At 42.7% G+C, this 15,945-nt stretch overlaps 1 protein-coding gene across 1 annotated transcript in view; it reads right to left on the bottom strand.

Annotated features, from left to right (window-relative positions):
- The window catches only part of LOC140491356 (complement factor B-like), an 80,197-nt gene extending 65,746 nt beyond the window's left edge, over positions 1-14,451 (bottom strand). The window contains exons 1-3 of the mRNA XM_072589425.1: positions 14,337-14,451; positions 6,369-6,575; positions 803-988 (exon numbers count right to left, since the gene is read on the bottom strand). Coding sequence (XP_072445526.1) covers positions 803-988; positions 6,369-6,575; positions 14,337-14,442 — 499 coding nt within the window. The 5' untranslated portion in view covers positions 14,443-14,451. The remainder of the gene's footprint in view (positions 1-802; positions 989-6,368; positions 6,576-14,336) is intronic.
- Between the last annotated feature and the right edge of the window lie 1,494 nt (positions 14,452-15,945).

The raw sequence follows: 15,945 nt of genomic DNA, 5'->3' as shown, positions 1-15,945 counted from the left end.
CTTTCTGGCAGATGTGACTATACAAATGCAACTCTTTCTTTTATTGTAAAAACAATCTCCTATTTAAGCAAACTTAGGAACAGAAGGAGACCATTCAGCCCCTCCAGCCTGTTTTGCCATTTAATGAGATCATGGCTAACCTGTGTCCTAACTCCATGTATCAACCCTTAGCCCCTATCCCTTAACACCTTTGCTGAACAAAAGATTATCTATCTCAGATTTAAAAATAACAACTGATCCAGCATCAACTGCCATTTGTGAGTTCCAAACATCTTGCATTCTTTGTGACTAGAAATGTTAAAATGTAAAGTTTTATATGTTAAACTTATCTTGTTATCTTTAGAACTGTATGGAGTCAACCTGCTACAATAAAGGATACCCAACCATGGGTGTGATTAAGTCATCTCAGCTGCTATACTGTGTTACACTGGACAGCTAATATCTTCAAACTAAGGTCTGTATGTAATGACTAAGATATGATCAACCGTATGTCTGTGCATGCGACAGTAATAAAAATCAAATCAAATTAGTCATTTCATAATTCACAAGGTTATGGTGTGTAATAAAGTAGTTTTCAATAGTGCAGTAAACAGATATCTTAGCAGTGGGCCCAGAAGTAATTGTCACTTAAATGTCTCCTTATAACTGAGTTAGACAGACGACTGAGCCTGGGGATTATGTACAGGAACCCCAGGAAACAAACCTCAATCCTGACTGATTATTTCGGTACCACCATCCTGCTCTTAATAAGACAGTTGTTCATTTGAACAGCAAAAAAAAAGACATAAAAGCAAATCAACACCTTCAGTGTTACATCTTGGCAAATTCCCACTCCACTGCCCATTCGGTAAACAAGTGCATGTAGCTGAGCCAATCAGCAGGTATCCATCATAGCACTGAAACGTGATGGAATCATTGACTTTGTATGCAGTCTTCACAGGGTCAAATCTTCCAAATTCAAAATGCTCCGGTCTGAGGCATCTCATTTCTGGAATGATAGTTCAGGGGATAGTTAAAATTGATTACATCGGAAGCCATAACATTCCCTACCTAGGAATGACAGGAGCAGAAAATGTTGCAAAAAATTCAGCAGGTCTGGTTATATCTGTTGAGATTCCTGTAGTAATTGGAACGAGGGTCAGCCAGGTGGACCTCATAGAATATTAGTTAGTTTTGAGAAGATTTGTAGCTCAGGTTGAGGTTTGCTCGCTGAGCTGAAGGTTAATTTTCAGACATTTCATCACCATACGAGGTAACATCTTCAGTGAGCCTCTGGACGAAGCACTGCTGATGTTTCCTGCTCTTTATATGTTTGGGTTTCCTTGGGTTGGTGATATCATTTCCTGTTCTTTTTCTCAGAGTGTGGTAAATGGGGTCCAAGTCAATGTGTTTGTTGTGTGTCCACAAACACATTGAATTGAACCCATTTACCACCCCTTGAGAAAAAGAACAGGAAATGACATTACCATAGGAAACGACACCACAGCAAATGACATCACCAACCCAAGGAAACCCAAATATATAAATAAAAAGCAGGAAACATCAGCAGTGCTTCGTCCAGAGACTCACTGAAGATGTTATCTAGTATGGTGATGAAATGTCTGAAAATTAACCTTCCAGCTCAGCGAGCAAACCTACATCCTCATAGAATATGTTCCCTGACTAGACCAGATTAACAGCTCCAATCAGGGTGCCCTGGCTGACAGATAAATACAGGAGTATCAGACATCCTCACACTCTGAGAGCTGGCTCTGAGGGAGCTGGATCAGTGTTAAGGACTCTCCACGTGTAAATAAAGGGGGACTTGGTGATGGGATACCGCCATCTGTGGTGTTATTTCAGTGGCTTTAAGAATAAAGCACGTCCTGAAGATACTCACTCGCAACAGTCGTCTTTAAGTTGGTGTAAGGTTTTCTTACATCATGCTGTTATTTAGGAAGCTTGACTTATTCGATCCTGCTATCAAAGATTGGGCCCAGTATGTGGAAAGAATGCAAGATTCCTTCCAGACAAAAGACATCGGGGCAGGTGAAAAGCAACAAGTAATTTTCCTGACATCTTGTGGGCCTGCAGTGTTTTTGGTTATTAGGAGCCGAACTTGCCCTGAGGTACCATAACTAAAACCTTTCAATAGGAATATTACAAACCCAAACCTCCTGTAATTCTGAGACACGATCACTTTTACTTCCAATTTGAGAACCAGGGGAATCTGTATTGGGATTCTTGATGAGGTTAAGATGACTGGCAGAGGCATGTGACTTTGGTTTAATCCTTAATGAGATGCTGAGAGACCGTTTGGTATGTGGGATTAATGATGTAACCATGCAGAAGCATCTACTAGCTGAAGCCCAACTGGTCCTCAAACAGCACAACAACTGGCTTTGTCATTGGAAATTGTGGCCAGTGGAGCTTTTGAATGACAGGGTAGTCCGATGGAAGTGGACAAGCTCGCCAGTCTGATTGAGCTTGGTGAACCCTACTTGAGTGAAGTCAATTGCCTCACTCAGGACATATCCTGAACAAAGAGACTCTAGGTCGGCCCACAGGAAAACCCAGAACAAAGCCAAGCCTCGGCCAAACGGTTAACATTTTCTCAAGGATCTGGGGAACGTTTACAGATTATGGGGACAACTTTGGATCCGGTCTCTTACGAGAAGCAGCTGGTTCAGTTCCCGCAGATTGTAGTAAAAGGCTCAGGCCCAAGCTGGATGGAGCAAAATTGATCGAGAAAGATTCACCTTGATTGGCTCAACATTTTTCAGTTAGAAAATGGCTGCCTGAGTGAAGTCCACATTAAATACCTGGAAGTTTTTCAGGAAGGTTGAGGGACTATCAGAGGAGCCAAGCCTTGCATGTTGACCAGGAAGCAATTCCATGAGTGTGTAAGATCCACCCAGTGCCATTTGCCTTACGGGCAAAAGTAGAGGCAGAAATCAGAACGCTGGAAAGTGAAGAGATCATCAAACCCAGTTCAACTTGTGGAATGGGCAGCACCGGCCGATCTGATAATGAAGCCCAATGACTTGGTTTGCCTTTGTGGGGATTTTAAACAAATGATAAAGCACTTTTCACAGCTGAATAAATATCCAGTTCCTCAGATGGAGGATTTATGCATGATTTGGAGGAGCCAGTGTTTGACTTGGGTGTAGAAGGTGAAAAATCACACAACACCAGGTTATAGTCCAACAGGTTTATTTGGAAGCACTAGCTTTTGGAGCACTGCTCCTTCACAACCACCTGATGCTGGAGCAACGCTCTAAAAGCTAGTGGTCCCAAATAAACCTGTTGGACTATAACCTGGTGTTGAAGGATTTCTACACAAAGCTAGCACGGGGGAGGGGGGGCGCGGAGGGGGGGGGGGTCTGTCGTTCACGAAGCTGAACATGAACCACATGTACTTGCGATTGTGGTTAGACGATCATTTCCAGACGTATGCTACAATTAATACTGATAAGGGTCTGCAGCAATAAATGAGACTGCTCTCTGGGGTATCGTCAGCCTGTGCAATTTCTCAGCAGACAATGGAGAACATTTTACAAGGTCCTCCCCATTTTCCTAGGTGATGTGCTAATAACAGGCAAGACGATCAGGATCACTTATAGAACTCAGACATTGCCCTTAGCCACTTCTCTCCAGGTGGCTGTATGTCTTAGAAAGGAAAAATGTGTGTTCCAGACACCCCAAATGACCCATTCATCAACAAGACTGGGTTACACCCATTGGAAGATAAAGTGAGGGCGATCAAAGGATCCTATGTCAGTACCAGAGCTTAGGTCTTTCCTTGGACTGGTCAACTATTACAGAAAGTTCATACATAACCGTGCCTCCAGACTGATACCTATGCACCAACTCACGAAAAAGGGTGAGCCTTGGAAACGGTCACATAGCCAAGTCATAGCCTTCAGGGAAGTGAAGAAATAGTATCAGCCTCTAAGGGGCTCAATGTTCTTAGTCATTGTGGATGGTCACTGAAAGTGGCTGGGTGTGCCTAGAGTTCATTTATCAAACACAGGGATAATGACAGAAAAACTGTCAGCGTCTTTTGCAATACATGGATTTCTGGAAGTATTGGCACACTATGATTGCAAATGGGATCTGGGATTGACATGCGATGCCTCCCCATATGGTAATGGGGGAGTATTAGCTCATAGATGGCCCCAATGGAGGGGAATGCCCAGTAGCACATGCTCCAGGGCTCTAGCTAACGCAGAGCATCAATACACTAGATAGAGAAGGAAAGTTTGGTCATATTTGGAGTCAGGAACTTCCACCAATACCTTTACAGATGTAAATTTGTAATAATAATGGACCACAAACCCCTGCTAGGTCTACTTGAAGAAGAGAAGGCAGTACCACCCACAGTATCAGATAGAAGTCAGCGGTGTGCTCTAATACTAAGTGCATATAATTATAAACTGGAACACCGTCTGGGAGGCCAAGTAACAAATGCAGATGCATTGAGCTGCCTCCTGCTGGCAGACACCCCCCTGGTGGTGGCACCACTGGAAGAGTCCGTAATGGGTTTAAAGTTTCTGGACACTCTTCCACTCACAGCTGGAATATCAAGACTTTGGGTGCAGGTTTAATGGAACAGCTTGCAGCTTCATGAGATACCAAACTGTCCCGGTTCCTATTTGATTGTAGGACCACACCCCATGCAACTACAGGGATAGCTCTAGCAAAGTTGCTAATGGGGAGAAAACTCTGCACCAGGTTAAACCTGATCCTCCTGGAACTGTGGAGGAGGGTGAAATGATATCAGGAATGCCAATGTCAGATACAAGACTCTGCTAACCGAGAGAGATGGTGTCCCTCATGGAAGGGAGCTTGGTGTAGGAACCATGGCAATGGGCCTGTATGGATAAGAGACGTGCTCAACGCAAGGTCAGGTCCGGTGACCCATAAGGTTTGGCTTAGTGTGACAGTCCTGAACATGCATGTGAACCACATAAAAGCTGCAAACAGTGCAGGAGCATAACATGCCCAGCTCCTCAGAACAGTCAGAGTGTCTGGCGAAACCTATGGATTCTCTCTCTTCATCAAATGTTGAAGATACCTCAGAATCTAAGATAGACATAGCAGATGTTGCCTCTGTTTGCCAGCTGAAGAGGAGAATTAATTTCTTCCAAAACATTCTGGGTGCAAGAAGCGAGCCATCATGTGTTACACACCGTCCGTATCCAAGGCTGAGTCAGAGGAACCTTACCCGGTGCTAAGATGCCCCAGGAAGTGCTACAAAAACAAGAAGCAGCCTATATCTTCTGACTCAGAGGTTGGGGGGAAGGGAATGTAATGATTGTAATGAGGTTAGCCAGGTGGACCTGATCGGATATGAGTTTCCTGATTTTGGGCTGTTAATCTGGGCCAATTAGGGAGCCCTGGCTGACAGAGAAAAACAGGAGTGTCATTCCTTCCTTCTCTCCGTACTCTCCCCCTTCACCGTTGCCCCAAGCATTGCCCTTATCAGGCTTTGCTTGATCATGTTTCACTCGCCACATGGGGGCTTTCCTGGTGGTAGAGAATACAGAATAAAGTCTTTTTAAAATTGTCTCACTATATACACACAACCACCGGGGGCTTGGGGAAAATATAAGCACTACTGCTGGGCCCTCTTCAGGTGTGGAGGTAGTGTAAAGGAAATAAACCAAAATGTCTGAAATTTTCCTGACTCCAGAAACTGGCTCTGATCTTGCCGGTAGAGCAGTAGATCAGTGGATGAAAATGGAATGTTTGGAGGGATATGGGCTAAGTGCATGTAGCTGGGACTAGTTTAGTTAGGGATTATGGTCAGCACGGGCTGGTTGGACAAAATGTCCATTTGCATGCTGTCAGACTGTCTGACTCTGAATAAATGCGATGGCTATCTGTAGCTAAAGCGTATCATGGAGAAGGGAAGGTTTTTCAGGTTCTATTCCATATCTGGGAGGAGCAAGCTGTGCATTTAGCATATTCATTAACTAACTGGTGTCAAATTAATAAATCTAACATCGGACTATAAAGATCAGGGGGATATGAAATACAAGTCATCGTGGAATTGAACTGTCTGGGCTCGGTGCTTGGTGGGTATAATTTGGACGACCCTGTGTAATTGAGAAAGGCATCTACAAGGGGTAGTTGTGAAGGGCCAGATTAATATTCATGGATCAGCAGTAAGTCACAGTAAAAGCAGTCTACTCAAATGTCGAGACTACACTTGGGGTTACCCAAGGTCAAGACCAATTATCCAAGATTGATTTGATAAGAAGGTACAGCCCCTTCAGATCTGTTTGAATAATATATATTGACCTTTAACTTCATTAGTAATGACATTGTGCAATGTTGAGGAGTCAGATCACTGGAAAAGAGATTTCAATATTCTGAAGACAAACCTTTGCATTTCGCTTCGTGTGCTGTTTCACGATAAATATTTCTGAGGACACTCCAACTCCCAAACTTGGTGCAGTATCTCCAACTGACTGGATAGGGTCGGAACCCGTCAGGGCAAATATAAGTCATCACGCTGCCTTCGACTGGATTCGCTGGCCATTCAATACTTCCTCCTTTAATGACCTCATCAGTGCTGCAACGCTGAACTTCTATCATATTATCCATAATTGTAAAGAGCACAAGATTGGAGATGAGTACATTTATCACTTCCATTATTAGTATTTATATTCTAGCGAATCTATTCCTCTCTACCATGAGCATATCCATCTCTCAATAATGAAATGTAATGATATTGGAGGAGAAAGATGATCACATTACAATGCTCCTGTATCCTCTCCTGAAACTACATATGATTGCACAGATTTCACATACTTTTCTCAAATAACAGTTTGTGCATGTTGGGAACTGGGAATACGAAGCTACTTGGATGCTGCCTGAACTGCTGTGCTCTTCCAGCACCACTAATCCAGAATAAAATATTCAGTCTAAGGCTTGTTTGTATTGATCTGAATTAAAGAAAATGACTTGCGCCACGCAAGCCTTGAGTTAATGGCTGTTTATTTAATTTATTAATGCTGGGAAGGAGTTCACTATAGGTGCAAGTACAGCTACAAGGTCAGCCATCTCACTGAGTCTGGGAACATACATGCAGACACTAATATGAAAATTAAAATGGATCCAGACTTTTAATATGTGACAAAATGGCTGCTTGGGTTATAGCAAATCTCCTGCAGTGCACGAGCCTGTGACTAAGTCATTTTGAGTGTGGTGAACTGTCAGTACTTCTCTCTAGAAGACGTTGATATGTTAATGATCAGGAAAGCCGACCTTGGCTGATTTCTTTTGCTACTTCTTCACCAAAATTGTCACAATTTAGTGACTTAGTCTAACGACCAGTCTACTTTCACTTTGCAGTTTCCCACTCATAGGGTATTTCTAACTCTTATAAGGGCTATGTATGTTTTTTCATGTTATTAAGATCTGGGGACTGAAATGAGAACGAGCTGTTTTAAAAACCAGTGTGACCGCAGGTTTGAAAAGCAAATAACCGGACGACCCGTAGCGGGCTTCATGCAAATGATACTTGAACTTTGAAATGATGCCAACTATACCCAAATCCAGTTTGGTATATGTACCACAAAGACTTTGGTCCCAATACTGATCCCCAAAGAAGATCACTTGTAACCAATTCACTGCTAGTCTCAGTATTCAGTCTTTTAACCAATTCTGCAACAGTACTGACCCTTCAAACACAGGCTTCAATTTTATGACAACCCTATTGTGTGATCCTTCACTAATATGCAAGCATATATCTACATTCGTCATCACCCTGTTACTTTATCAAGTTAGCTAAACACAATTCCATCTTTAATCATGCTGGCTGCTATTATCAACCCAGAATTCTTTAAAGCCACAATTAAGCTCTCTCTCTAAAGGTTTCCTCACAACAGAAATTAAACTGACTGGTCAATAGTTGTTGGGTTTATCTTTCACTTTTTTTTTAAAAAAAGCAGGCACATAACATTTGTACAGCTTCAGCCATCTGGAACCCCTAAGGATTGGAAGATTGTGCAGTCCCACACTGCTCTCTGCAACCAGATGCCTTTTCGACTTCCAACCTTGCTTATTTCTTGTATGCGATGTTTCTACTATCTCCTCCCTTTCTGTGACATTGTCAACATCTGCAGGGAAGATAGTTGCAAGGTATTCATTCGAACCTGGTGTCCTCTCTCTCCAGAATAAACAGTGATTTCAGGAATTAATCAGCCCCACCCTTTCATTCTCCTTTTGTTACATGTTTCCAATCATTATGTTCTCATTCATATGTTCTGCTGCTCTAATTTCCTTCGGGTTCTCCTTCATGCTTTCCATACTCAGCTTAGCTCTCTATCATATTATGAGCAAATAGCCACTTGGTGGTACAGAACCAAATGAGAGGAGAATGCTAAATAAAAACTGAAAGAACAACGGATTCTGTAAATCAGGAACAGAAATGACTGGAAAAGCTCAGCAGGTCTGGCAGCACCTGTGGACAGAAATCAGAGTTAATATTTCAGGTCAAGTGACCCTTTCTCAGAACTGGGGGAGTTCTGACCAAGAATCACTCGACTCAAAACGTTAACTCTGATTTCTCCCCACAGATGCTGCTACACCAGCTGAGCTTTTCCAGTCATTTCTGTTTTTGAGAGGAGAATGCTGATTGTTTGGCAAGTGGACTCTGATTTGTGCAGACATTGTCAGTGAAGAAAGTACCAGTTAATGATGATTGACAGTTAACTGCCAGGTATGGTTTAAATTTTAAAATTACCAAACCAGAAGCAACCTGCTTCGTATATCTATGATTACTGTGTACAGGAACATTTAGGATGAACATAAAATAAACAATGCTACTTTGAAGTCTAAGCCTAAAGATAGCCCTCGACTTTGCCTTTTCCTCAAATTATCTATAAAGAGTCCAAACTCATAGCGTGGTATTAAACCAGATGATTAAAGATTACAATGTTAAACACTTTCTATTTTCTAGTTTATTGAATAGTAAGTGTCAGCATCAACTCAGAAAGTGCCACTTACTGCACTCACATGGTATTTTCCATTTTCCACAACAGCTATCCATGACATGAGAGGTAACTCTGAGTTCACCGCTGGAGTGCTAGTTATACATAGTGAGCCAACACCAACATAGAATGGATGGAGGCTGCCCAGGACAAAGGAACCCAGCAAGTTGGAATGTTGTGTGCAATTCTGGTCTCCTTCCTTTCAGAAAGATGTTGTGAAAGTTGAAAGGGTTCAGAAAAGATTTGCAAGGATGTTGCCAGGGTTGGAGGGTTTGAGCTATAGGGAGAGGTTAAATAGGCTGGGGCTGTTTTCCCTGGAGCATTGGAGGCTGAGGGGTGACCTTATAGAGGTTTATAAAATCATGAGGGGCATGGATAGGATAAATAGACAAAGTCTTTTCCCTGGAGTTGGGAAGTCCAGAACGTGAGGGCATAGGGGAAATATATAAAAGAGACCTAAGGGGCAACCTTTTCACACAGAGGGTGGTACGTGTATGGAATGAGCTGCCAGAGGAAGTGGTGGAGGCTGGTACAATTGCAACATTTAAAAGGCATCTGGATGGGAATATGAATATGGAGCATTTAGATGGATATGTTCGGGTGCTGACAGGTGGGACTAGATTGGGTTGGGATATCTAGTCAGCGTGGACGAGTTGGACCAAAGGGTCTGTTTCCATGCTGTACATCTCTATAACTGTTTCTGTGCTGTACATCTCTATGACTATGACTAAGCAACAGCTAGAGGTAATATTCACCAGCTAGTGGATTTTAATTCAGCATCCTCCAGGATTAAGAGCTAATTGTGCAAACCTATCGGGCTACCTAACATGCTGAAAACAAAATACTTAGACCAATTTTAAAAACTGATCCAAAATTGCGAGTACATTAAAGCATTAAGTTTTCTATTAAGTACAAATGTTAGGACCAAACGGATAATTAGACCTGAAACCCGCCTTCCTCAATGAACCCTTTCTCCAGCAGCCTGTTCCATCCAATCATTAGTTCACTTTGCTTCTTGATTTGGGTCTTTCGCTCTCTCAGCCTCTCTGGCTTTCTGCTGTTTAAACCTTCTTTAATCCAAGGAAAATAAAGATCCATTGCTGTTAGATCAGACGCTGTCACCTACTAATCATGCAATCAGTCACTCGAAGCAACTATAAACAATGATTTAGGTAAGATTAGATTCCCTACAGTGTGGAAACAGGCCTTTCGGCCCAACAAGTCCACATCGACCCTCTGAAGAGTAACCCACCCAGACCCATTTCCCTCTGACTAATTGATTTAACACTATGGGGCAATTTAGCATGGCCAATTCACCTGACCTGCACATCTTTGGACTGTGGGACAAAATTGGAGTAAATGCAGGAAACCCACTCAGACACAGGGAGAATGTGCAAACTCCAGACAGACAGTCACCCGAGGCTGGAATTGAACCTGGGACCCTACTGCTGTGAGGCAGCAGTGCTAATCACTGAGCCACTGTGCTGCCCCCCTAACCCCAATCTCTCCAAATGATCTGTCCCATGCAGTTTATTCCACTGGCAACTTACAGGGGATAGCATAGTTTACAGGGACCACTGCTTTGAAATACTGAGATCACTGTTGGACATATCAGTGCACAATGACTGTGCTCTCTTGCCTCTTGAGAATAGCAAGCTGTATGTATGCTTAAATACCACAGAAATGAACCTCTTTAAAACCTCTTATTTGGGATAGGGCATCACTAGCAAGGCCTTCTTTACTGACCATCCCAGCTGCGTTTAAAATGATAGAGATGAGTATTTATCTCGAACCACTGTAGTCCAGGTACTGAAGGAACTCGCACAATGCAGTTGGATAGGGATTTTCTTCATTGTATCCATGCTTTTACCAAGCCCAGAGTGAGGCTTGGAGGAGGCACTCCTAGCACAGTGCTAATATTGCTATCACTGGCTATTTTTGAGCCCCAGCCTGGATATTGTCTAGCTCTTGCCAACATTTAGACATGGAATCTTTTAAAATTAACAATTAATCGGTCATAATTATGGAATAGAGTTTCAATCTCCTGTCCTGCTCTGTTCGGAACAGAGTTATTTCCTAACTTCACTCCCGAAAGGCCTTGTTCTAGTTTTGAGCTACATTCTCTAGTCTTTGACTTCTCAATCATTTCTGATAAATCAAATAAATCAAAGCACGTAAACCAAAAATGATTGGGAAGTCAAAGATTAGAGAATACAGCTCAAAACTAGAACAAGACCTTTCAGGAGTGATTCCCCTCTTTTGGTACGTCATTTTAGAAACTTAATTTTTAACATTCGAATAGTTTCATAAATCCTTCCAGTCGGGGACAGAAGAATGTCAGAAAAATGTTCATTCTGTATTCACAAATGTCCCCAAAAGTAACTTCTGGGCTTCGATCTTCATCATTGGGTTGCTTTATTGAACTGCTCTATGTGAGGGAGCATATCTTTCTAGTGTTTTTGGAGTATGGACAGAAAAATGAGCAAACCAGACATGCTTTCAAAAGAGGAAGGGTGAAACAAGAACACAATGTAGGCCCAGGAGGCTAACGTTCTGTCTCCCTTTCTGTGAAAAATTGCCTCATCCAACTCTTTGTCAAAAGAGCTGAGGAGAACCAGAGTCAGTTAAAGAAATAATTCAAGAACCCAAAGGGATAAAAAGGTCCTAAAAATGACTAAGTAACTAGTGAGACTAAAGACTGATCATTACTGTGCAGATAAAATTCTGGAACCAACTCATCTAATTTAGTGATTTTGGACCAGTTTTCTTTTTCCTACATTCTGCTATTTGTGTTCGTCTGTTTTTCTTTGAGTTTGAGAGAGTTTTAAAGGAGGGAAGAGTTTAAGTTACACAAATTAGAAATAGTGCTCTTTTGCAGTTCTCAACGTCAATGTTAGAATAAAGAGTTTTTTTATTGTTACTAAGAAACCGGGTGTGTTTTGTTTTTTATTGTGGGTAGCAGTCAGTCAGAGACAAATTGGGATCTTTGACTGTTCCAGCAAATTTAACATTTGTGGCAACTGCAGGAACAGTGAGATTTGATTCAAGCACACTACCTCGATGGGCTGTGACATCAACTTGATTGAGACTACATTGCGCCAATGAATGGGTTCTGTTAACATTTACACATACTCTCTATGATACATGACAATACACTGGCATTGACATTAACCAGATCTTAATATTAGCCCAGTATGAACAAACTTCAATGCTTACCTCTTCCCAGAAGAAAAAATGAAGATCAAATCCTTCAACACCCATTGGGAGAAGAAATGATACTGTGGTCAGTAACATGTTTGGTCTGCATCTCTAATGACAAGCCAATGTAAGATTTATCTAGACAGCCTGTCTTCCCCAACAGAATTCACTCCCACTGGACTATGCCACACTTACCCAGGTCCAGACCAGTTGACTATAGGATTGGAGAACTGAGGCTTGCTTTACATACTGAGGACTACCAGAGTTCAATTGTTAAAAACCACACAGCTTAGAAATGGAGCAGGAACTAGCAAGACATTTGGGAAGCATTTAGATGACCACTTGTAATGCCATAGCATGCAAGAGGTCTACCCTTATTCTGCAGCTACATTCATGCCCGCATGTCCTTAGCAAGAGTGTACAGTATCCACAGTGGCTCAGTGGTTCGCACTGCTGCCTCACAGCACCAGGGTCCCCGGTTCGATACTAGCCTTGGGTGACTGTGTGGGTTTCCTCCCACAGTCCAAAGATGTGCAGGCCAGGTGAATGGCCCACAGTGTTAGGTATATTAGTCAGAGGGAAATGGGTCTGGGAGGGTCAGTGTGGACTTTTGGGCCGAAGGGCCTGTTTCCACGCTATAGGGAATCTAATCTAATACTTTTAAGAGAGATGGGCACTATGGGGGTACAATTTTTCCTCTTCTGTTCCAACTCCATCTTGATTTAGACCCCTCACTCTCTCCCGACCTCTCCCTCAACTTTGATGGTTTGCATTGCCCTTAACAAGGTGTGCGATGTAAATTAATCAATTGGAGAACACGGGTGCAAATTGCCTCAGGTGATTTAGCTTTGGGAAACGCCATTTGGTTGTGTTTGGCAGCGCTTCCAGATACAAAACATAAATCAAGGCAATGGGCCAAGTGGGATAAGAATAGATAAAATCTTGACAACTGGAAAGGACATGATGGGATGAAGGACCTTTCTGTGTGCTGTAATAACTCTGACTCTGTAATGCTCTGCTGCTTGTCCATTTGGATCACTCATCTAAGACAGAACTTCACAAGGTCTTCCAAAGTTATAACAGTGAGAATCATTCACATTGGTGACAGTTCAATCCTCAATTAAAAAGCTGGTTAATTACCCTTAACATTCAATGTTGTTACCATCACTGAATGTCCCACTATCAACGTTCTGGGGGGTTATCATTGACCAGAAACTCAACTGAACTTGCCATATAAATACAGTGGCTACAAGAGCAGAGGCTAGGAATACTGCAGTGAGTAATGCAGCTCCTGACTCCCCAAATCATGTCCACCATCCACAAGGTACAACTCAGGAATGTGATGGAATATTCCCCACTTGCCTGGATGAGTTCAGCTCTAACATCATTCAAGAAGCTTGACATCATCCAGGACAAAGCAGCTCACATCTCTGGCACCACATTCACAAACATCCACTCCCACCGATACTCTGATGCAGCAGTGTGTACTATCTAAAAGATGTGCTGCAGAAATTCACAATACAGATTCTCAGACAGCACCTTCCAAACCCACAATCATTTCCACCTGGAAGGACAGGGCAGCAGATACATGGGAACACCAACATCTGCAAGTTCCCCTCCAGACCACTGACCATCCTGACTTGGAAATATACTACTGTTCCTTCACTGTCGCTGGGTCAAAATCCTGGCATTCCCGCCCTGAGGGCATTGTGGGTCTATGTACAACTTGTGGACTGCAGCAATTCAAGAAGGCAGCTCACTACCACCTTCTCAACAGCAGCTAGGGATGAGCAATAAATACCAGCCAATCAGTGACACCCAGAGCCCACGAGTAGATTTTAAGAAAAGAAATTCCTGATGTACTAAGGATGGTTCAGTTATCACATTATTCATTCTGCTGTGGAGTTGACTTGGTTCTGAATTTTCATCTTTGAAGCATTTTGAAGCCTCCTTATAGCACAAGCCATGGAATACCCTGCTGTATCACTTCCAACAAATGATTTGAACAGTGGAAAACTCCTATTCCAATAGGTACAGCCTAAGCAAGCACCAATATTGTATCATGTACACAAATCTCATTAGGCGAACAACTGAACAAAGAAATTAGTACAATTAATGAAGTTAAAATTGAATACATCACTTAGGAAAGCACAGTACCACACATTACAGCTGGTAAGACTCCAACAGTTAGCAACAGCATGAATTCCATAGCCAGTCCATTCAGCCTAGCCCAGCAAAACGATGTGCTTAACTGGCCAGCCATTAGTAGAGAACAGAGTGCAAAATCTGATATTGAGAATGCAGCCTGCAGTGTACAGCTTCTATTGGTTAATGATTACTGTCGGATTAGGCTGGAGACAAATTTTCTGAGCTACTACCAACCGTTTTCTGGAATGTTTCAATTTGATGTTTACTTTGTTGTGAAAGCAGTAATCATTAATCTGTCCACACAGCAGGCAAGAGGGAACGGAGCTTGGCGATTACATTTCTGGTAATCTCTCTGAATCAATACATCAACAAAACACACTTCTTTCTCCAGCACACAGCAGACCAAATACCAACCAACCCCAATGGTTCTGTACAAGAAGGTGGGGAGCAGCTGGAGTTTCTGAATTAGAATTTAGAACCCCTGGTGTGGAAGCAGGCCATTTGGCCCAACAAGTCGACACCGACCCTCCGACAAGTATCCCACCCAGACTAATCCCGTACCCTATTTACATTTCCCCTAACTAATGCACCTAACCTACACGTCCCTGAACATTTTGGGCAATTTATCATGGCCAATTCACCAAACCTGCACATTTTTGGATTGTAGGAGGAATCCCAAGCAGACTCCACACAGACCAGTCACCCAAAGCTGGAATTGAACCCAGGTCCCTGGTGCTGTGAGGCAGCCGTGCTAACCACTGAGCCTCCCCACAATTATTATATGGTGCTGGGAAAATTTGCTTATTCTTTTCAGTGGGAAGGGAAAAAGTTGTTAAACTGTGGACGGGGAGCAGGGATGCCGGATGCTGGGAGTCTGTGCTGCCTTCATTCATCTCCAGGCTATGACTGAAGAGACAACATTCAGACTGCCCATTGAAGAATGCACAGTTGGATGGGAAATAGGGTCCTTGAGTCATCTAAAGTGCAATCACTGACTGAAAGTTCTGTTGCTGGTGGATTCCAGCTGTACATGTGATAGGGATCAGGCCAGAAATATTGAAGATTCTCTTGTAGTCCAGTCACATGAGTTTTGGGGATCGTATTGTGGGGAGGTCTACTCCACTGGCTCCATGATCCAAGGTTGTTGGTAGGAGATCCATCGGAGGCAAAATCTGGATTCCTCATGCTCCAGCACAGAGTAGAATCAACATGGCTTTAACGCTGTGAACTCTGGACATATCTATATCAGAAAATTTAGAGGATAATCAGCCTCAACCTACTGCCATTCATCATCCACCCTGTTTCAATGAACAGAATTGTTCAATGATTCTTGGAAAGAAACTTCTAATTACCTTGTGATTCCCCCACCCCCTTTTTTTTGGCAGCTAACCCCTGGAAATTAATCTCAAATTTTGGAAAATTCCAGAGCAACTCTAAGGGATTGGGCAATCCCAGGTAGCATTGCTGCAGGTAATAATGGTCTCACTTCAACAAACCAGCAGGGCAGCTGGCCAATTTGTGGCTCTGTATGAGATTTTGGGGAGTGGCAAAATCTGTTTAAAGTGCCTCTTCATTTGGTGGACCCAGGGGTAGACAGGTAGACGTCATTCACTCCATT

Source organism: Chiloscyllium punctatum, chromosome 19 (assembly GCF_047496795.1).
Source record: "Chiloscyllium punctatum isolate Juve2018m chromosome 19, sChiPun1.3, whole genome shotgun sequence".
In the NCBI taxonomy this organism is placed as follows: Eukaryota; Metazoa; Chordata; class Chondrichthyes; order Orectolobiformes; family Hemiscylliidae; genus Chiloscyllium; species Chiloscyllium punctatum.
This window is presented reverse-complemented; position numbering and strand designations above follow the sequence as displayed.